Source organism: Gnatocerus cornutus, chromosome 8 (assembly GCF_029298725.1).
Source record: "Gnatocerus cornutus isolate USDA-ARS CGAHR chromosome 8, icGnaCorn1.1, whole genome shotgun sequence".
Lineage (NCBI taxonomy): Eukaryota > Metazoa > Arthropoda > Insecta > Coleoptera > Tenebrionidae > Gnatocerus > Gnatocerus cornutus.
In genome coordinates this window covers 9312834-9335153 of record NC_142240.1, presented here as the reverse complement: position 1 = coordinate 9335153, position 22320 = coordinate 9312834, and the positions used below count along the sequence as shown (strand labels likewise).

At 34.8% G+C, this 22320-nt stretch overlaps 2 protein-coding genes across 4 annotated transcripts in view; one reads left to right on the top strand and one right to left on the bottom strand.

Annotated features, from left to right (window-relative positions):
- Dop2R (dopamine D2-like receptor) overlaps positions 1-22320 on the bottom strand; it is an 89526-nt gene that overhangs the window by 55938 nt on the left and 11268 nt on the right. The gene's annotated exons all lie outside the window — the stretch shown is intronic.
- LOC148169556 (uncharacterized) lies at positions 389-1755 on the top strand. Its single transcript, XM_088043257.1, has one exon. It carries the CDS (start codon positions 513-515, stop codon positions 1680-1682), a length of 1170 nt encoding a protein of 389 aa, XP_087899383.1. The 5' UTR covers positions 389-512; the 3' UTR covers positions 1683-1755.

Below are 22320 nucleotides of genomic sequence, written 5' to 3'. Positions count from 1 at the left end.
AACAACGCTTTCAGATTTCATAAAAATATACGTTTATTACAGTCAACTAACCACCTCTTTTCTATCTCTGAACGCAATAATGTTTCAAAAAGTCTGATAATGAAACTTTATGCACAGTGAACGTGTTTGCTCGGCTTCAATCGCAAATTCAAATGAAAAACAGAATATATATTTTAAATAAAACAAACAAAGGTCCAGTCCGTGTAATATTGCACTTAAAGGCTACACGGGACATTAGCCGAATTTAAAACAATGAGGAAATGATTAGCGGCAAGATTAACGGAAATGACAGACATTTACTGCAGCACAAAAACACTAATTTTAAGACAATCAACATGTGACTCGTAACTATAATTTCGTCTCGTCTATATCTACACTTGGCACAAAATCAATTTGTGTGTTAGTCATAGTTATCGCGGTGATGTTGAAGCACTTATTAACGTACTAAATTCTCGATTAGCACAATCAAACTGTTTTTATCTCAGTGATAAAGTGTAAATAGAACCGACAGCATGTCTGACACCATCGCGAAACTTGAAGAACTTCTTGATTTAAACGAGACAATTCTTTCCACTAAAATAAAATGTTTAACGGCACCCGGCGAAAATTACGGGAGTTTAATGTTGAGTGTGGACGTAAAAACGGAAAAGCAGAAACGCAATTTTGTTGCCAAGACACTACCGCCAAACCTGGAGATGCAAGAAATGTTTAATTGTCCAGTGACGTTTCGTAATGAAATTGGGTTGTATAAAGTGATAGTTCCAACTTTGCGCCGTTTTCAGAGAGAGCATGGAGTGGAAAACGTTATCAATTTCGTGGCGAAGTACCACGGAAGTCGAGCGAATCTTCACCGGAAGAATGAAAACATCGATGGGGATGCTGTGCTTCTTTTGGAAAACCTGAAGATTTCAGGCTTTGTTAACCTGGAAAGAACAATTGGTTTTGATTTTGATGGTGCCAAGTTGGTGCTCCGAGACCTCGCGGAGTTGCACGGAGTCGCTCTGGCTTTAAAGATCCAAGAACCGAAAGTTTTTGATAGAGATATTCGAGCTTATTTCACACCGTTTGTTGTACCGAAAGAAGTTCGTGATGACTGGGAAAGAAAGTATCTAAAGTTGGTTAGTAGTGTCCCCCAAATCGCACCACTATTAGATCGCATGAAGAAAGTCAGTATTGATATTTATCCACCACCGCCTCCACGGGAACTCTTTGGTACTCTCTCGCACAACGACTGTTGGGTCAACAACATTATGGTGCGACTCGATGGTGATAAAGTCGTGGAAAGTAAACTGGTAGATTTCCAACTCTTCGATTACGGCTCACCTGCCAAAGACGTGCTCTTCTTCTTGTTTTCAAGTGTTCAAAATCAGGTCTTACGCGAACACTGTGATGGTTTATTACAATTTTATCACACGGCTTTATTGGAAATTCTTTTAGAGATGAAATGTGATACGAAACAGTTTGGTTTTAAGGAGTTTCAGAAAGAGCTGGATATTGAGGCTAGGCAGACCCAATTTATGCTTACAGTTTTGATGCTTTTCCCGATATTTGCCCCAAAGTTGGATGTAAAAGACATGTCAGAAGTTAAACCTTCGGATATAGGAAATGAGGAACCTTCGGAGTTGCTCAAAGAAAAGCTTGTTGTGATTACTGAGGAGTTTGCAAAGAGAAACTGGATTTAAAATTCAATATTTTCATTTATGTACGAGCTGTCTGTTGAAGTTTCCACTAAATGTTAATAAACTGTTGATGGAATTTTTTTAATTTTTACACCTCGTATCGTTTTCATTTTGAAAAGATCTCCTGCTGATACCGCAATTTCTTTCCATTCCGCATGTGATTCAAATAAAATGTAAAGAAAATAAATGCAAGGTTTTCAGGGAAAATCTGGAAATTCCTTGTAGCTTGGAAACGAACGAAGAAAATTTCCGCAGTTCATGTAAACAAGTACATGTCAGCAAAGATTAGAAATTTCGCATGGAAATTACACAATTGAGAGTTCGTTTCTGTGTTCAAATAGCTTGTAAACTTTTAGCAAAAAGTAAAGGCGTTATTTCGAAGTAGCAGACCACTTACAAAATCCGATTTGTGCTTAATTTTGCGAATATTTAAATTAAATTCTTGGCGCATCCACCATTTTAGCACCAAATTTAAAAATTCGTATTTCCCTTAATCAAATCAATATTGAAAATTTCTCCCTTTCTCTGCTGATAAAGTGAAGACGAAAATGCAAGAAGAGCACCTAAAAATTGTATTTAAGCCGAATTCAGCGAGATTTTGGTTTACAAACTTTATGAGTTGCCGAAAACTCGATTTATTTACGTAACAGCCTCGTGTGTGTGGCTTAAATAGTTTTAAGAAGATCTTTATTTAAGCCTCAAGATTCACGCTACTTTACAAGTTTAAGTCTTAGAGAAGTGTGTGTCACATACAACAGGTAAATCTTCACCTTGGGGTAGAAATAAAACGGTTACCACTTTTCTAGAAAAATTTTTTTTTGCGTTTTCAGACAATAAGTACCATAATTCACATTCAGAACAAAGAAGTCTTAACCTCGGCATTTCTATTGTTCATTAATCACCTCGTTGGTGTTCCTGTAACCTCCTGTAATATACGGCAATATGTCTAATAGTGGAATGCCGCTATATAACGTCACCACATGCAATTAGTTAACTGCGTAATTATTAGGATGTAAAAATCCACAATGATAAAGTACACTCCCAGTAAATTTTAAAATTGCGTTTCGTAGCAGTAATTATGCAACAAGTGCCATTTATTTTCGAAAATTGACAATAGAAGTGTAATTAAAATGTAATGTTGCTCTAAATGGACTACAACGTTATGTAATAATACTACAAGAATGTTGCTTGAATGCACACAGATTCGCCATTACCCTTATTATGATTTATTACGACTATGACTTCTAAGCTGCAGGTGCATAATCCGTGTATGCTTTACACAAAGTAAGCAAAGTTCCTTTCTTAAACTTTTAAAAGTGTAATTAGCAGTTGCTCACTCCGGTACCTTAAATTAACCATAAATTTCTACTCATGAAGTTTTATACAAGTTCATTTAACACAAACAGTTTAAATTGCGAACGGTAAATATCCGCTATAACTTCCAGTCGACTTGAACAAACTCGAATTCTTTTAATTATTTTTACAAAAGCAAATAAACTTCCTGGTGCGTTTCTATTCATTGCAACTTTAATAAAAGAACTATAAATCTCGCAGTGGAAATAAATTAGTTGATATTACCGGAGAGGGCAGCAAAGGGTAATAAGTGAATCCCAGTCACTAAGTTTATTTCACAAGAGCCTCCCTTATTATTGTTATTATATAAAATTTACGAGTGAAATGCGTATTTCCCTTCACATTCGCAGTCCAACTTCTCCATTAGAGGGCGTCGTGCGTGCATAAACACAACCCAGAACCGAACTTTGTGGTTGTATTTAAAGTTGTCGCTGATTATTTGATGCCGCCTGAATTCCCGGAGCGACCGGAGACAACGGCGGTGACGGTCACGGTTTAGGCTAAACGAGGTCTGCCAGCGGTCACTTGTAATTTACAATCACGTCACTCAAGCCTGGAAGCAACGTAAGACCGACCCTAATTATTATTTAAATTATTCCGGGCGAATTTAACGCTAGCTGAGGCGCACGATTTTATTTCGGACCACAACTGGAAACCGTCACTTTTCTGGTTCATGCCTCATTAATTGTACAGATGTGTTAGAAGTTTCCGACTCATGAGTTACACTTCCCGGATGGTAATTAAGTGGGTGACGGGTTTCAAATGGAATAAATAAGGGAAGGAAAAATAAGGGTGCAACAGACAGTGGTAGTCGAAGTTTTTTAGGAAACTGTTACTGCTGTTAGGAAGTTTTAACGCTGGCTGGAACGGTGCTAGAGAAGATAATTTCTGTTACGCGGCGGGAGTTAAAAGAGCTTTATGTTAGCGTAAACAAGTTTCTTAAATTATCGGTCTATTTAATTAAACTAAATATGTACACATAAAAAAATCTTCACCACAAAATCGTAAATATTTGCCAACGAAATGACGCACCCCTGGAATTTCCTTAAATATATTCCTCGCGCCTTCCCACTGGTAATTTTCTCTTCATTATTTCCAAAAATTCCGTCCTAAACATGCTCGGACCCTAGCGATTTGCGAGTGATAGTGAGGCATCTCATTTCCCAGAATGGACTCCTTACCGACTATATCCACCTATACTGCAAACAGAGATTGCAAGTAGAATGGCGGGATTTCTTCCATAATATATGTGGGGCGGGCGACATCTGAGACGCTTCCTCGGACTACTTTACATAAAGTAATCGGCCTCGCCCTCCTTCAACCCAGTTTTTAAAAGTTCCGAGAAGATTGCAAACCACATAAATCAACCACCAGATTAAAAGTTCACCGGTGACATTTCTATCATTTAAACGAACACTCGAAATGGTGATATTATTTAAAAACGTGAAATGTTACCACGTTCACTGATTCAAATGTTAAAAACGTGTTTTACATATTTTTCAGTTAAAACTAAATTCAATTCTGGCGGAAGCTCTGTGGAACAAATCATTTATTTTGGTGTCTAGACACGAAGTTTCCAACTATTCTCTTAAGACTCAGTTTGCAATATTTACCTCCCGTAGCTTATTCTTATTATTAATATCAGACCCTTCAATTTTTAAGTTTCTGTGAATTTTTCATTGAAAACTTGTTCATAAACTGGCGGCGGCGCTTCAAGGAAAATGAATTTTTCAATAAAACCGAGAAAACTCATGACTCATGAGGTTAAAACGCACCTTGATGCTTCTAAAAACAAAAAGAGATATTCGTGACAAATGATTAAATCATTTTTTAACAAGACTGTCTCAACTAAACTCCCGTCATTTTGCGGTTTATAATAACGAAGAACATTACAATAAAGTTTCCCAATGAATTTACTGACGAGAAACAGAGATAGTATACATTTAATTATCATCTAATCTAACTTTGACTTCAATTAATTACCATTCATGAACATGTTAAAAGTTTTAAAGCGTTAAAACAAGGTAGAAACTCATATTTAATTAATAAACGCTTTGTGCTTATTTAGATTGTATTTATCTAGAGCGGTTTGAATTTAAAACTCAACAAGCATCCCAGTTTACTAAATTATTATTAATAAAAATAATTAATTAAACTTAAGGACGAGATAAATTGCTTCTTGCTACATTAATTTTCTGACTTTGTTGTAATAATTAAAAATGTAATAAAAGTTTTTTAAAAACGTGATTTCGTTATCGTAAATTCACATCAGCACATCACCGCTAGTATTAATGAACGCAGGCAGACAATTTATTGAAAATAAATTACCAATAATTTATTTAATACTCTGCAATTTAGTTGAAACAACACAGGATATTAAATACGTTGAGTCACCGGTTTTTGTCCAAAATTCTCCACATTTTGGTTTAATTTAATCAACACCACAAAGACCCGTATTTACAATTAATAAAATTAAAAATGTGACATTTCATTAATTTCAATTTCTCTTATTGCTTATCAAAAAATAAACAACAAACTCCGCTTTCCTCGGGCTACGTGTATCTTGAATTTATCACATAGGAGAATTAATAATAAGAAATTCCATCTATTCAGGCACCAAGAAATGACTGTGTGCCATTTGGTAGAGCGTCCTCTTTCATTTATAGCCTTCGTCGTAAACGCGTCCTCTCCAGTCGTCATAATCACAATTTCATCAAAAATGATGTAAGATAAACAATGAAAAAATTCGTTTCGTTTAAACGTGAATAGGACGGACCTGAGCCAAATTGCTTTCTAAAATTTATATGGTACATTCTCAGTTCAGCGGCGGTATTGTTCCAATGAAAATATTGTGTTTTCGACTAATCAACCCTTTAGAGAACATCGACATTAAAATTAAGTACGTTACGTTTCGCTCGAAAATCGCCAAAAACGTGCGCGAAAAGCCAATTCCAATCCATCTGTATTCATGACTCAATTTCGTTTATAGCCTCCAATACTTATAAAGTCGTTGTTCACCTTACTAAAATGGCCATTTATTAAAATACAAAACTGCCCAAGCTTGTATTATTAAACTTTCTAATGTAATCGAACGAGGTGGTCGTTTAAATTAAATTTAAAACTTTCACATCCACTGCGGATTAATGTGAAATCTTTTGCAATGATTAATATTCAAGGCAAGATTAATCGCTCCCCATAAATAAACTGTGCGAATTATCTTTTCCAAACGTTCACCTGCGTCGATTTTTTTTAAATAGGAGAAAGAGATTTAAGAGATGCATTGCTGCAGTTATTTGCAAGTCGTTTAAATTCCCTTGAATAAGTAAATGAAAAAGAGATACTTTTATTTTGTGGCGCCTCCACCAATTCCACACATTTGATTCTAAATTCTAGACTGAATAAAAAGATCAATAATTCAATTATCGAGTTTACAACATACTTCAGTAATTTCAGTTCAGTTCAGTGCCTCAGATATGAACTATTAGAAAGTTTTATATAAAAAGATGTATATTTAAGACATTATTATTCATAACATACGAAAAGTTTTCACGTCTTCCTCAAAGTTTGAAGCTGTTAACGCTGCACTTTAAAATCAAAATATGACATTTAACGAGTTTGGAATTATTACATCTAAAGTTTTATAAGACGTCACTGCAATAAATCACACGCTAATTTCTCCATTTTACCTTAAAATTTGTTGTCCACAGTTCCGGTGCAGAAAATGATACATTTTTAATTTAAAGTTCACCTCAGCGTAAAAATGTAAATATGTACAGGGTTCCCATTTAATATTCTCTGAACAATTCTTTATTCCAGCCTTGGTAAAAAATTGTTACAGCTGTCAAAGCGAATTTATTTTGAGTTTTCAATAACACCCGTAACAGACCCGCATGACATCCGAAATGCATAACTAATGAAAGCGGCGACGGAGAGATGGACATTTGCATATTTGCGAACTTAAATGACACGAAATTGTGGTTTTTGTATGATTCCTATAAATTTTGGAAAGGATCCGTTCCGTTAAAAATTTTATCACGAACAGTCTGTCCGTTTACGTCGTCACAATTTGAAAGCTCCCTTAAAGCTCTTGTCTTTACTCTCGATAAAATCGTCACGGCAATATTTACAAGTCCTCTGTCCTGCTTTCGCATAAAAATACACAGCACGGATGCTCAATCTGCCGCTTTTTTGTTTTATTTTTTAATGGCAACATGCGTCTGTTTTATGGCATATAAAGAACGTCCGATGTCAATAAAATGTGTGCAATTTCTTTGATGTGCGAGCACGTTTCCACAAATTTGTGTACCTAATACTTCCATGAAAAAATTTAGACGCTCCACTAAATCATGGTCGGTAATTTATGTCTTGCATGCGTACGGTGGAACATTCCAGCTTCATTTCACCCGGGAGCATAAAGCACGTCTGTCGGAAAACTGCACAGTTCTTATTTTTTCAAATAGTCTTATCAGGTGTCAAGTCGTAAAAAGTTTTGACTTTAGACATGAAACTCGAGAGTGTTTAATTTATTTCTTTTACAACTACAACGACTCAGACAGAAAATTGCGCGAAAATCCGTCCTCTTTAATTTAGGAAGTTTCCGGATATGTTGAGAAATACGCAGCTAAACAAATGTCATAAAGAGAGTTTGGATAATTTGAAAAGTTTTTACCGACAATGCGATTGTGGAATTGGGTTTGCAGTATTGAAATGTGTATGTTGAAGACTTATATCACGCCGCGACTTGATTAAACCGAGAGATTACTACTTTGTTTATGGCGAAGTGACCAAGAAACCGAAACGAAGTTTGCTCAAAAACTCCCCCAGCCCGGGCTAAAATTAATTAGATTATTGACAAAGCACCGGTGACAAATCCCAAGTCGTCCATAACAAACTACCAGCTGCAGGTTAAGTTACTACCGGAACCACTCATTTATTTGAACTGCGATTTTAAATTGCATTTTTCTTTCTATTTGGCAAGCTTTAAGGTTGGAGGGAGACGTTCACTGCAAGCTTAAGCAATTCCAAATGGATGTGATACTATTTTTCCGTTTATCTAGACACATTTATTTTCCCAGGAATGGTGCGCAGTGACATTGTTACTATTATGATCATAAAACTGTAGCAATGAACAATAATCCCATGAATTACTCGTTATTTAGTTTCTTCGCCGTTGCCTCTGCAGTTGTTTTAAATGATATCGTAACTAACACCATCGCAGTGGTTTCGACGTATGAGATTTGACAGTTTTCGAGCAAGAAGCTGACATACGTTTCAAATCCATGGTCGCCTAATGGATCGCACGATATTTTAGAAATTTCGTTTAAAACTTGGCCGCTTTTCCTAAAATTTCTTTGATTTCTTTCAAAATTCTCACTTACTTCTCAATTCTTCCGTTGTTTTAAATTTTGACTAATATTTAGATTTTCTTTGGATTCTTCCTTTAGACTATTAGATTCTCTCTAAAAACTTTTGTACTTTACAAGTAGTTTTTTTTTCTTCATTCTACGATATTAAAAAAAAAATTCTATTGGGTAATCGACGGTAATCGATGGTTTCGACGTATACAAACTAAATATCTGAAAGATTTAACAGTTATCGAGCAAAAATTTGACATACATTCAACTGCTGCAACTTTTTCCTATTTTTTTTTTGTATTCATCCTATAAATTCTTTTAGCTTTTGCTCCAATTCTCTCGATTTTTTCGTTGTTCTAAATTTTGACTAAACTGCGTACAATTTCTGTTTAGATCTTCTTTAAATTTTTCTCTGTTCTGTTTTTTTCCTAATTTTCAAAATTAAATTTTTTCATCATTCTAATTCTTTCGTTTTTTTTCCACAAATTCTGTGGTTTCGTTTTAGACAATCTGAATTTTAGATAGTCTGCCTTTAAATTCTGTAAATTTTCTCTAAACCTTTAATTTTTCTAGACTTAATTTTAGATTTTCCTTGGATTGTCCTCAGATTCTTTCTCACACCTCATAAATTTTTTGACGATTAGCCCTTTTTTAGATTTAGTTTAAATTATTTCTAATTTCTGCTTAGATGCTCTTAAATTTATTCCGATTTTTCACTCAAATTCGGTTTAAATTTTCTTAATTCTTCTTGGATTTTCGGGATTTTGTTTTTTTATAGTTTATACAGGTGTCCCAGAACTCATGACCAATAGAACAAGGGAGAGTGCCGACAGCAATACAAATGGTAAATTTTAAAACAAAAATTGCTTAAGTTTAATAGTATTCGAAAAAGGATAAAAAGTTAACAACCAATCCCGGAAGCTTATTCTAGAGATGGAGTAAAATTTCCTAGGAAACGAGAGTGTAATGTTCACCTGACCAATGGACAATAGTATGTGTCCATGGTTACCAATTTTCAAATTCTGTTCAGGTTCCAAATTGGCTACCGTTTTTTTGTCTTAACTCGATTATTTTTTGAGCTAGAAAATTTTTGTTTCAAAATTTTGGTTCAGAATTGTGGCCTTCATAAGCCTTTTTTCTCTGGTTCATGAGTTCTGGGACATCCTGTATAATTATTTTCTTTGGATTCTTCTTTTAAACAGATTCTTTCTAAAAACCTTTGTATTTTACAAATACTTTTTTTTTTCAGTTCAATATTATTTTTTTTAATATTCTTTCTATTGGATAATCCATTTTCAGCAGATTTTGAAAAAGAATCATGTCGTAATTAACACCATCGCAGAGGTTTCGACGTATGCAAACTAAATATCTGAAAGATTTAACAGTCTTCGAGCAAAAAACTGACATACGTTCAAAATCCATGGACTGCAACTTTTTCCTAATTTTTTTGTATTCTCCCTAAATTTCTTTTAGCTTCTCTTTGAATTTTCCTTATCCTTTTTCTCTCTCGATTTTTTCGTTGTTTTAAAATTTGACTAAACTGCGTATAGTTTCTATTTAGATCTTCTTTAGATTCTTCTTGGCCCCTCTCTGTTCTGTTTATTTTTTTCGAATTTTCTAGAAATATTTTTATTCATCATTCTCATTCTCTTGTTTTTTTTCACAAATTCTGTGGTTTTGTTTTGGACAATCTAAATTTTAGCTAGTCTGCCTTTAAATTCTGTAAATTTTCTCTAAACCTTTAAATTTTCTAGATTTAATTTAGATTTTCCTTGGATTGTCCTCAGATTCTTTCTCACACCTCATAAATTTTTTGGCGATTAGCCCTTTTTTAGATTTAGTTTAAATTATTTCTAATTTCTGCTTAGATGCTCTCCAATTTATTCAAATTTATTATTTCTTCTTGGATTTTCGGGACTTTGTTTTTCTATAGTTTATGTATAAATTCTCCCCTTAGATTTTTTTAAATTATTTGATGTTGTTTACAGACTTCTATTTACCGTGTTATCCATAAAATTTTCATTTGCAGTTAAATTTAAAAAAAATACATGTCGTAACTAACACCAGCGCTGCAATTTCGACGTATGAAAACTAAATATCTGAGAGATTTCACAGTTTTTGAGTAAGAAGCTGAGATACGTTCAAAATCCATGGTCTGCAACTTTTTCCTAAAATTTCTTTGTATTCTTTCTAAATCCTTTAAGTTTCTTCTTTGGTTTTTCCTCTTCGATTTTTTTGTTGTTCTCAATTTTGACTAATTTGCGTATAGTTTCTATTTAGATCTTCTTTAGATTCTTCTTGGTCTTTCTCTGTCCTGTTTATTTTTTTTCCTTTTTTTTTTTATTTTTCATTCTCATTCTCTTGATATTTTCCACAAATTCTATGGCTTCGTTTTAGACATTCTAAATTATAACTAGTCTGCCTTTAAATTCTGCAAATTTTCTCCAAACCTTTGATTTTTTTAGATTTATGTAATTTGGATTATCCATGAACTGTCCTGAAATCCTTTCTCAAACCTCATAGATTTTTCGTCGATTGCCTTTACAGCTTCTAGCCTTTTTTAGATTTAGTTTCTAATTTTGCTTAGATGCTCTAAAATTTATTCCGATTTTTCCCTCAAATTCTGTTTTAATTTTCTAAATAATTCTTCTTGGATTTTCGAGATTTTATTTTGTTTTCTATATTTCATGTATAAATTCTTATTTCAATTTTTTTTAAATTTTTGAATGTTTTTTACATACGTACTTCTTTCTACCGAATGATCAATTAAATTTCCATTTGCAGTTGGCTTTGAGAAAAAATGCAAGTCGTAAGTAACACCACCAATTGTGACGTATGAAAACTAAATTATATTATTATCTAAAACATTTGACCGACCTAACCTGCCTAGAATGTAAATTTAATGCATTTTCCTTCAAAACTCCGTAATTTTTCCTATTTTGTTTATATTCTTTCTACATAAATTATATTTTAGCTTTGTCTGAATTAATTTGTCTACATTGCCTATACTTTATAAATATTCGGATTTTAACTCAATTGATATACTTTTTTAATTAAAATTCTTCATATGCTTTTAGTACAAAAAATTTGAAGTTCATATTACTTTCGAACGAAGTAAATAAAACTCCGAATAAACGTCTAAAGAAAATCAATTCTAAGTGCCCAAATTTTGGCGATCCGTTGTCTGGGGTGTCGTGAAACCTTGCAAGCTCTTTTTGCTCAGCGTTTCTTACGCTCCCAGTAGCCCAAATTCAGATATTGATATCAACTTTCACCCGGTTTAGTAAGTAAATGATGAAATTTGCCCAGTCGCGTTTTTGTAAAAGCAAATTTTAATCTGTGTGCTCAAGCATAAAACGAAACATTTTATAGACTTTGTAAATATTGTTAACTTGCTGCCTCCCTTTGTAATGTAAGTAGTTATTCGTGCTCCATCAAATAGAATTTTCCCATGTATCATTAAATATTTCTTTCCAAAAATACAATTTGTCGACAAATCTGGAAATGATTATGTGTCAATACACTGGTAGCTCCATAGATAACTCCTGCGTAGCTGCAGAAATGTATGAAAACTCACGGTCCGGGTTGATCGTTGTCATCAGTTAAAAACGCGTGTATATTTGATACCAGAACATGACAAATGTCGCATGATATCCCTTTTTAGGTCTACTAATGTTGACAGGAAGTGTCACACAGTGTTAATTTGGCCATTCTCACTTTGCCTGGCGTTAAACGAGTTTAGGGTAGCCGATCAATAAACGCCGAGGCTCCATAATGTGACCCGATGGGCCCCAAAGGAGCGCAGTTTTCATGACAGTTGTCTTAAATCAACTAAGAAAATCATTCGCTTTTAAGACGAATTCGCTCCACGGATCAAATTAATTAGTTTTTTGCTCGAGTTATCCGCGTGTTTAATTAGATCAGATGAAAGTGGATTACTTATCGAAATTACCAAACAAATCCTTTCACTTGTGGGAGATTTGCGATTAGAGGAGTGCATGAGCAGGAAACGCGAGATTTGAGTGTGGTTGATTAATTACGATTTTGTTATGAAGCTCTTTGACGCCCCTTCCAAATCCAGAATTTCCCTGTTTGCTTTTTATTTGTTTTAATCCCTGAAGATATGCGTGAAAAAATCACGCACGGGGGAGTAATTTCATATTTCGGTGGTGCTTAAAACTCGGGAAGAATCAAGGTTTATGAGAGAAAAAAATGGCTGCCACTTTTGATCTGCTTATGGAAAATTTTGTCAAGCTTCTAGCTCCAGTCTGATTGCAATTGCGAGCTGGAAAATATTTTCGGGCAATGCGGATTCAATCTGCCGCAGTTGTGCAGTTGTGCATCGCGAATTAAATCCCTCAAGAAACTTGATAGATTACTTTCAATAGTGCCAGAGTACAATACAACGAGGATTCTTTAAGTATTCTCTTCTCGTAAAATATTCAGTAAACGTCAGGGCTTGTATCTACTGTAAAAAAACAATTACATTCTCCCGAAAATACCAGTTCAAAATTCCCATTTCCAAACTTCCCAACTTTAACAATTCCAATAAAATTAAAGACATTTCATGTTTGCTCCACTGTAACTTGAAATAAGAAATGTTTGAAGAGTGCTACACGAAACGAAAGTTCTTTAAAAATTAATGATACCCTCAAATTTGCTCATTTTACTTTGTTTTTTTTTTGCCTCATGTCAAGTACCAATGTTTCAACTGAAGCAACAAATGTAAAACAGTCACGGCTGCAAATTTGTGTGCGTGTGCTTATTTTATCTTCATCTCGCGTAAATTAGTACAAAGGTAAAATTAAAAAAAAAATGCTAATGAAGTTAATATGTTGACGTGTCTAGCGTGCTTAATTTAACCACATGTCTGTCATTGCGTGCCATTCTCCTAGTGCACTTTGCTGATATTATGCAGAAATCGGAAACAATTCAAGTTCTTATAGCTCGTCTATATGTCAAGGGTGGAGAATTTATGCCTCGACATAAACTTGATATATTGTTTATAGAAAGTGTAAGTGACCACATTCACGAGGCAAATTCAATATAAATACGAGCAAATTGCTTCTCATTCTGAAGGAATGAAATCGTTCGATTTCAATAAAATGGGCTAATGTTTTAAACGTCTATTTTCCGGATTTCTCAGATATTTGCGCCAGAAAAACTCTAAAATTTGGTGGGTTTATAGACCCCGAGCTGCTCTTTCGATTGGTATTGAAATTAATTGAATCCGAATAAGTCTTCGTGGTGTTTCTCAGATTATTCCCAAGATTGTTCTAATTCAGTAGTCTCGTGAATTTTTTATTCGCTTTGCGGGAAGTATTTAGTTCGAGTTCCCTCGAGGGTTTAATATCGAGTCGAAAATTTTACTTAATAGTTCTGGGACTCTTGCTGTGGCACTAACCTCGTTGCATTAACTCTTCACGGCGCTAATGCTATCAATCTCGCAGAAGCTTATCGGACCCGTGTCTTAGCACTACAACTGTTTAGAGTTTACGACAGATAAAATGTAAATTTCGGTATTCTTTGCGAGCTCACGTAAACGCGACAATTTGCGGGCGAATCTGTCTCAAGCATGTCCTTGTCGAAGTGGAATGTTAGCGTTGTTATTGGGTCATGTTTGTATAGCGCGCACAATAATTAGCCTCATACATAATTCGTTGGTGAATTGGCCTCTACACACACGAATAGTCCGTGATTAATAATGATGATGATGTTTATAATCAAGATTAATGACTAATGAAACACTCATGTATTTCATAGATTTGCATAAATTGTCGCTACTTAGAGAACGAGACGAGAAAATGTTATTTTCGAGTCCTACATAATTTCCCATTTTGCAATGTCAATTAACTATAATTTGAATTTGGTAGCCATAGCAAACGTATTAGCCAGTGTTGATGAAAAACAAACAAAATCTCATTTTCCGGCGTGTTCCGACTTAACATCCGGTTATGAACAATGAGGAATCGGAAACGCCCGCCATAGTGTAATAATTTAATATTTGTATCTGGGGCAAGCCTCTCAAACATTTGTTTCAAGAGCTTTTTTATCATAAAGGAAGAGTAGTAATGAACGCAAATTAATTGATATCTTTCGCGACGACGGAAAGAGAACACAAACAATACAATTAATTTAATCAGTAATTAATCTTAAGGCAGTTTTCCCTCATTGTACTTTTCAATGAGTTTACGTTATACGAATTTTAGCCAGTTTTGGCATGTTCGAATATAAAGGATCCCTATAAGACCTCACAAACTTTGAAATTATCCATTGTAAAGGAAGTCTTTTAGACTCTATCCCTTTAATGTTTCCGTAGTCTATTTCATGCTTGTGCAGTTTCTAGGTTTATTTGACTTTTGTATAGACACGGAAATGTTTTACACGGCTTTGGTCCGTCGTTACGAAATTACACCGTTTGAATAAACATTTTCCTACGTAAATACACAAAATAACAGTATTTGCATAGAAAATAACAACGCCAGACCGAGAGAAGAACAAATCGAACTGACTATACACACCGGGGATGAATTATTTAGATCGCACCCTTTTGTGCATCACACAAACGGCACAGCAGAGACACTTGACTAGATTTATGGAGTTTGTGTGCAAGCTCCGTCAAAAAACGCTTCAATTATGCCATTCGGTTTAGGCAGTCTACGACGATTAATAGTCCCACACTTGGCCCAGATTATATCGGAGATACAAAAACGCAAGCAAAATGCTATCTGGCGATCTGACAACGAATCTATCAACGGTTTTTTTTTCGAAATATTTCACCTCAGTGATTTTGAATTTGCTCCACTACGCTTGTTAAACAGAAGGTTTATTACAGGAATTTATACATACATTTGATCGGAATAAAATGCATATATTTACTTTGCTTGTTTGATTAATGAATCCTGACCATTTGTAGTTGGTTCGATTAGTTTACTTTACTAAAAGTTTCAGACAGCCAGCGCCACAAAAACAATGACACCAAAAATTCCATTAATCATTCGATTAATTAACAGAGCTCTGAAAATCGTTGAAAAAATCTTATTTTCTTAGACTAAAAACGTTCCATTACAATTTATAATTCAAAGCAAATAAACTCCTGTAGCACCAACTATGTAAATTCAAAAATCAACAATTTTATTAAAAACTGTCTACAGAAATAACAAAGTTGTCTGGAGCTGCATACAGTTAAACAACGAAATGCACTGCTAGTGTGACATAGTATACACAAGAATTTAGAAATATGACTATAATAAAACATGCAGCAGTGAATATGTTATCGTTACCAAGTAGTTGAAAAGTTTATGATGTGATAAAGTTGTTAGCAAGTTGTTGGCACAAAAATGGTGGATGCGCCGGGTAAGAGAGTAAACCTAAATTATTTAGCAATGTCACTGAAATCATCATCTCTATGCACTCATCCAAATAATTTTGTTATTGGAGAAATTCGTTTTTGATGTCCGCTATTTTTAAGGTATCGATTTTGAATTTGGTTCAAATTTCGTTCCTGAACCAGTATCCAGTGTGTTCTATTATTAGTTTAGCTATACAGTTGATGATAACTTTATATTTGTAGTCTGACGTGTGTTTGTTGCTATTTTAGGAATGTGGCAGCAACTTTTAATTTGAATACCTTTACGGAAGTTCTTGCGAAGGTATTTAGAATTTGAAAAAAATGACCAACTTACCTTTTATCCAAGGATCTTTCTAGAGCTTTTAAATTCGCGCATAAACATAAATGATAAAAAACGTTGTAACAAGCGAGTAACACATTTGCTCAAACTCTGATCCTTCTTTCATCGCCGAAATAACTGAACAGGTGACTGGTTTTCGCATTAGAAAATTCTGTAAGTTTCGCACAATGCGGTGAAGATCTCCACGAATTTATAGCGGCGTTTCCATCCGGATTTAATCATAGCATTAGCCACACATGCACAATGGAACGGACGTAAGATGCAATCGTCCCCATTCAAAAGCACTAAATCTCCCAGACCTTCGGTTTCCCTAAACCAGAGAGTTCTCTCTTGAAAGGTATTTTTTGAAAGTCGTCCGGATCAAAATGTCACGTAGATTGGATCAAGTGTAAGCCAGGTCGGAACGTTGAGACATATTGACGATACACTCACACTTGTCATTGAAGGCAGTGTAAAAAGAAATGGCGCGGATCACTGAATCTTCAAACTTTAACTGTCATGTTACACTGTGATCACAAAGTTATTGAAAATTTAATTTGTCCGGAGATTCCATCAAAGCGACTCGATCCCTCATGGTCCAAACTTTGATCCTCAGCGTGTTTTCTTAAAGAGACAAAAAGAAATAAAAGCTCGACGAAATTATGGCATTGTGTCGGAACAACTCAAAAGAGACGAGATCAAAGAGATTTTGGTCAACACGTTACTTGAGATAGATTCAGATTTGTGGCGAAAGGTGCCGGCAAAAAATGGCATCGTTTGCCTGGCAAATTGGAGCAAAATATAATAAAATAAAATAGATCAGTCAATAAATACAGGGTCCGGCAACACTTGTGTCCACCCCCAAAATCGTCTTTTATTTTAAAGTTACAATTTTGAAAATTTGCATACGCTCACAGTTGACAAAGCTCTAGAAGCTGACGCAAAAATTTGTTTTTTATCATGGTTTGGTTGGCGTCGCGACGCCTAAGAAGTATAATTTTTAGCAATTTTTGAGTTTTTGCGGAATTATTCGCGAAATCAATTTTTTTTCAATATAACTGTGATACAAATATCTGAGTTTTTATTTTAAATCAAATGCAAATTGTGTTTAAAATTTGCGACAAAAACGTTGTTTTATCAAGTTAGTTTTCAAAATTATGGCAGCGCATCGGCAAACTACGTTTACACCAAAATTTCACAAGTGACTTCACTCACTCTTATAAAGGTTAATTTTGATTAACACGGGCATGTTGCACTTTATGGACACCAGAAATCGTTAATTAACATCGACAAAGCGACAATTTCACCAAGTAAGACTTTTGTTACAATCTAAAGCGAGCCAAAAGATAGATCTCATTTGTGACACAAGATGCTGACAGATGGGTGTAAACGTAGTTCCCAACTTTGACGTAATGAAATTGGAAACCAACTTGATAAAACAGCATTTTTTTCTCAAATTTTGCAGACAATTTGCCTTGAATCTAAAATAACAACTGAGATATTTTTAACACATTTATATTGAAAAAAAATTAAATTAGAGGTTGATATCACAAACCCTCACAATTAACTAAAAATGACATTTTAAGGGCGTCGCGACGCCAATACTATCAGTGATAAAAAACAAATTTTTGCGTCAGCTTTTAGAGCTTTGTCAACTATGAGCGTTTGCAAATTTTCAAAATTTTATCTTTAAAATTGAAGGCGATTTTAGGGGTGGACACAAGTGTTGCCGGACCCTGTATAGCACGCGCCGTTTCAATAACGTGAACACAACTATAAAGCAGATATCCAGGCGGAAAATATGGACGCTATAAATTTCCACAGAGAATCGACCGTTACAGAAATATTCATTGCAGCATTGACGGTCTCTTGGGCTCTCCAATACTTTCAACGCAGAAACGTTTTTTTAATCTGCACTTTTATGAGATACCACAAATGAGAAGTCGGTTTTCATAAAACGTCTGTAAAAATAAATAACTCGTAATTCTTTTACTGAGATACATGGAGGTTACTGGAGGAGAATTGCCATTGGTTGTGGTAATATTGTCGTCTGTGGATATAAAATACTATTACTCTTTTTGATAACCTATAAATATCTAAGCTCGTTCCAGATGCACAAAGAACGAGGTTCGTGACAATGAAATTGATATTTAGTTTTTTCTTTAAACAGGCCAGTGCGTAGATAAATCGAATCTGTTTTATGACACTCGAAAGAAGTTAAGATTTGTTTGTTCTGTCATTCTCAAACATAAAATTTAGAGTGTCTCTCATTTCTCTAAGTGCTTTTCAGAACCAACTTACTTTTTACATCTCACCCGTTTTTTCTTTTACTCTTCACGTTATAAAATAAGAGTGAGCTAATCTCAATTTCTTAGTACTCGAGTAATCAGCATCATATGAGACACTGGAGCTTCAGAACACCGGTGTAAGGAATTAATCACGGCTTTAGCATCATTTGTGTAAATACCGAATAATGACGAAGCTAAATTACATCCTTTGGGAACTCCACTTTGACGAAATTAAACGGAAAAAACCGTGCGGCCGCAATGTGAGAACAATTAATAACTCTTCTGACCCACAATAAATTTTTAAGAAGAGTTGTACAGTTGGTGTAACGAGCTGGAGAATTTCGAGGTTGGCCGCTCTTTCTTCAATACAATAAGCTATTCCATAGGTTAGAATTGAGAATGAAGTTGCGGTCTGTGTTTAACTTCATTTAATTGTCACAGACGCCGAGGGATCCCAGCACCCGCATGAGATAAAAGAATTTCACATGAAACAAAGGATGAAAGCTGCACAGAGCGTAAAAGGTAAATTTTTCAGCCACTGGTACCAAAATTAATTGCTTAGAAAAAAAGCTTCTTTTTAATTAAATCGAGTTTCTAGGACACTTATTATTTGATAATACTGCTCCGACTTCATAAACAGTCTCTTGACGCGCATTGTTGCTCATTACAATTAGACTCTGGTGGCACCTTTGCGACTTTGAAATTTTAATGTAACCCTAAAGACAAAGTTTATGGGAATCGAATCCATAAATTCGTAATTTTACGACAGGTTCTTTAAACACGAGGCGGATTAGCTCATAGAAAGAAATTTTAAGGCTTCCGAGTGGATCATAAAAAAGTTACGTCCTGGAGCATCATGTTATAATTAAATTATTTCATGCTGCACATAAAAATATTAAATTAATGACTCACGTACCGCAGACATCCTGAATAATAAAAAAGATTCCTTGAGGTTACAAATTAAGTGGACAACGAGGTGAAGCCCGCAGCTGTGACTTTGCAGTTTTATAGCTTGCACCAACAAAGACAAAGTCGAATTCTTCCTGACAGGTTTTACAATAAGCGCTAAGATTACCACCTAAAAAATGCACGTGGCTTAAACCGAAATGAAACTTAAACCACTCCCTTTCAGGAAAATTACATTACGCAGAGTCTTTTCATAAATTTCGCCGAAAACTCGAAACAATATTTGACGCATTCTAAACTGTTGAATTATGCAAATGACACAATTACCATGCAAGAAGAGAGCACAACAGCTTCATTCGCACCGACAGAGACCAGTCAACACCTGGAAAATATTATGAATTATGTAGGAAAAAGAAGTCGGCTCGTTCCAAGTCTTAAGAACATAAATTATTCGCTCGAAAAGAACTAGATCTTAAAAGTTATTGTAGTGGCAGGGAACAACGAAATCGCATCTGAATGTTAAACACAAATCAAACAAGTCTCTTGGTTTTTTCGGTTCTTTTCCAAAGTTAGAGCGAAGACTTTGTTTCCGTACCATCTGCATCCTTCCTAACGATCATCTAGTTTGAGTTTTAAGACGGACACGATACGAAAACAGAAGAGAGTTAATAAAAACACAGAATTGTTCGGTTCGGTGATCTACAACTAATTCACAGCAGCGCCAAGTTTCATCAAAATTTCAGTGGGAGTTTGGATCAAATATTGAAGTGTTTGCTACATTTTAATGTACTGGAATATGCTTGTTGAGGATAACTTTGTTTATAAGCACTCGAGCACAACGAACTAAAGTTAAATGAATTTTTACATTATTTTTGAAATATGGTGGATGCGCCGGTAATAAATTAAATTTTCAAACGGTATGTGTACGATTCAATAAATTAATTAACAATTTATTTAACACAATTTTATTTGATGATAATAAAAATGCAGGTGTGGATGCATAAATGCATAGATGTAAAAAATATTGAAGCTTTTTGTGCACATATGAACGTAAAATGTGGTAAAACATGAAAACAAAGAGTTGTAGCGCGGTACTAAACTCTTCATTGCAAGTTAGCCCACGTTTTATCATTGCGGATTTGTTTTACATTGTGTTATTAACCCAAAAATGGAAATAGCGAATACATAATGACTTTGTTGGGACAATTTTAACTTTAAAATGTCATTTTAATAACCCCACAATGTTAAATTTTGTAATTCTGCGTTGTGGAGAATCTAAGAAGAAATACAAAGAAACCAGAAGATCAAAGGTTTTAGCGGATACAAAGATTATAAAGTAGTTATTTGAATTCCATTCCCTCGAAAAGTGAGAAGCTGAGGAACTTAAATGCTAAATACATTATTAAAATGAAAATTCAAAGAGACCAAAGAATCTAAAATATCTAAACGAATTACTAAAATATAAAAAACTCCAGAATCTGAAGTTTCTGATTGTGTAGAGTTTCTTTTCCTGCTGTTTCTGCACAAAAGATGCTTCTTTCGGAAGCAGTTAATGCGGTGGTTAATTATGTCAATCACATCCCGGCAACAAAAACCTGTCACGTCATGAATAATGTTCGTTCCTCCATTATGTGCCGTACAAATTGTATTGCATTAATATGCCAGACAAGGGTTGGTTACATTACTTGTTAATACCTTCTATAACTCATACAATAATCACTGGCACAGAATAATCGATTCCGAGCGAAATTACTTAGGTCATATGCAAATTTCTTAATGCCAACTAATCATCGTCAACTACGAATTTAAATTATGTCTGTATCAAACAATGTATCGGTGTTAGAACTAATTGCGGATGATCTGATTTTATTATCGGCTCAAATCCTGACACGCGACGAGATAATAAACTTCATGTCAAAGCTGTGATATGTCGCAACAATAACAAGACATTTTATGAACTTACTTTTTGATCAGCTACTTCGTGGAGCTAACAAACGCAAAAAGTTTGAAGGTATTGAAATTTCAACCTAACAAACACAAAGGTGCAATTGTTTACCAAGCGAATCGTTTAATTAGTAAAGTTTCTAAGAAAAAAAGACTGCGAGAAACTTGGAAAATGTTGATTACTTTAGAGTTCGGAGGATCAAAAGATAATAGTGAACTCGAGTTCGGTCAAAAAAGGCAAAAAACTGTCAAAGTGTGATGGATAGATTTGCGTGCTGCTCAAGCCATTTCCTCCGAAAGAAAGGACTGGCAGGATAGCTTGCAAACAAATGAAAATATTTGATTTGGTAATTGGATGGTGTGATCCAAATCACGAATATAAGATGTGGATTGGATTGAAATTGTCCGGTAATGGTTCCTTTCATGGGGTGAAAATTCCGGCCTACGCCAACAAAATTATTGATCGTAAAGGACGACACTAAAAAAGATTTGGAGGCATTAAAAGCAACGACTTTAGATGTCCCGTCGACACCGGAAAATTGACAGCCTAGACGTGCTTCTCTTTCGTTCCAAAGGAACGTGAAGTGGACGCATATGCACTAAATTAAAGGATGATATGAGAAGCGTGCGTTAGGAATCCCCGTGAGTGAAATGGAGATGCAGTATTTAATATTTCGAAGAATTCGCGCTATCTGGAACGCGAATCTATACCCAATTCCCGATACGTACAATCATTTTAACTCAATTATTTCGTAAATGAATTGAGTATCATACGAAGCTCGCAAGGTCACAATTTGATTTTCAGAGACTCGGGAGATGCAATTGTATGTGGAATGGAAAGCCAGCCATATGGTTCAACACAACAATACGACCTCACTAAAGTTATAATAAAAGTAAAATACATAGCTGTGCAAAGACATAAATTCGGTCAGATTTCACGTCCCCTGGTTCTCGTAAAAAACCGATCGAACTTCACGTGACATAATTAAAAATATGAAACACGGATTGTGGGGGGAAAAGCGGTTTTTTGCCAACTGATGGATATTAAATTTGCAATTCAAAGAAATGTACTTGATATCTAGCGAACGAATCGCTTTTATTAACTTTGAATGAACCACTGACATCG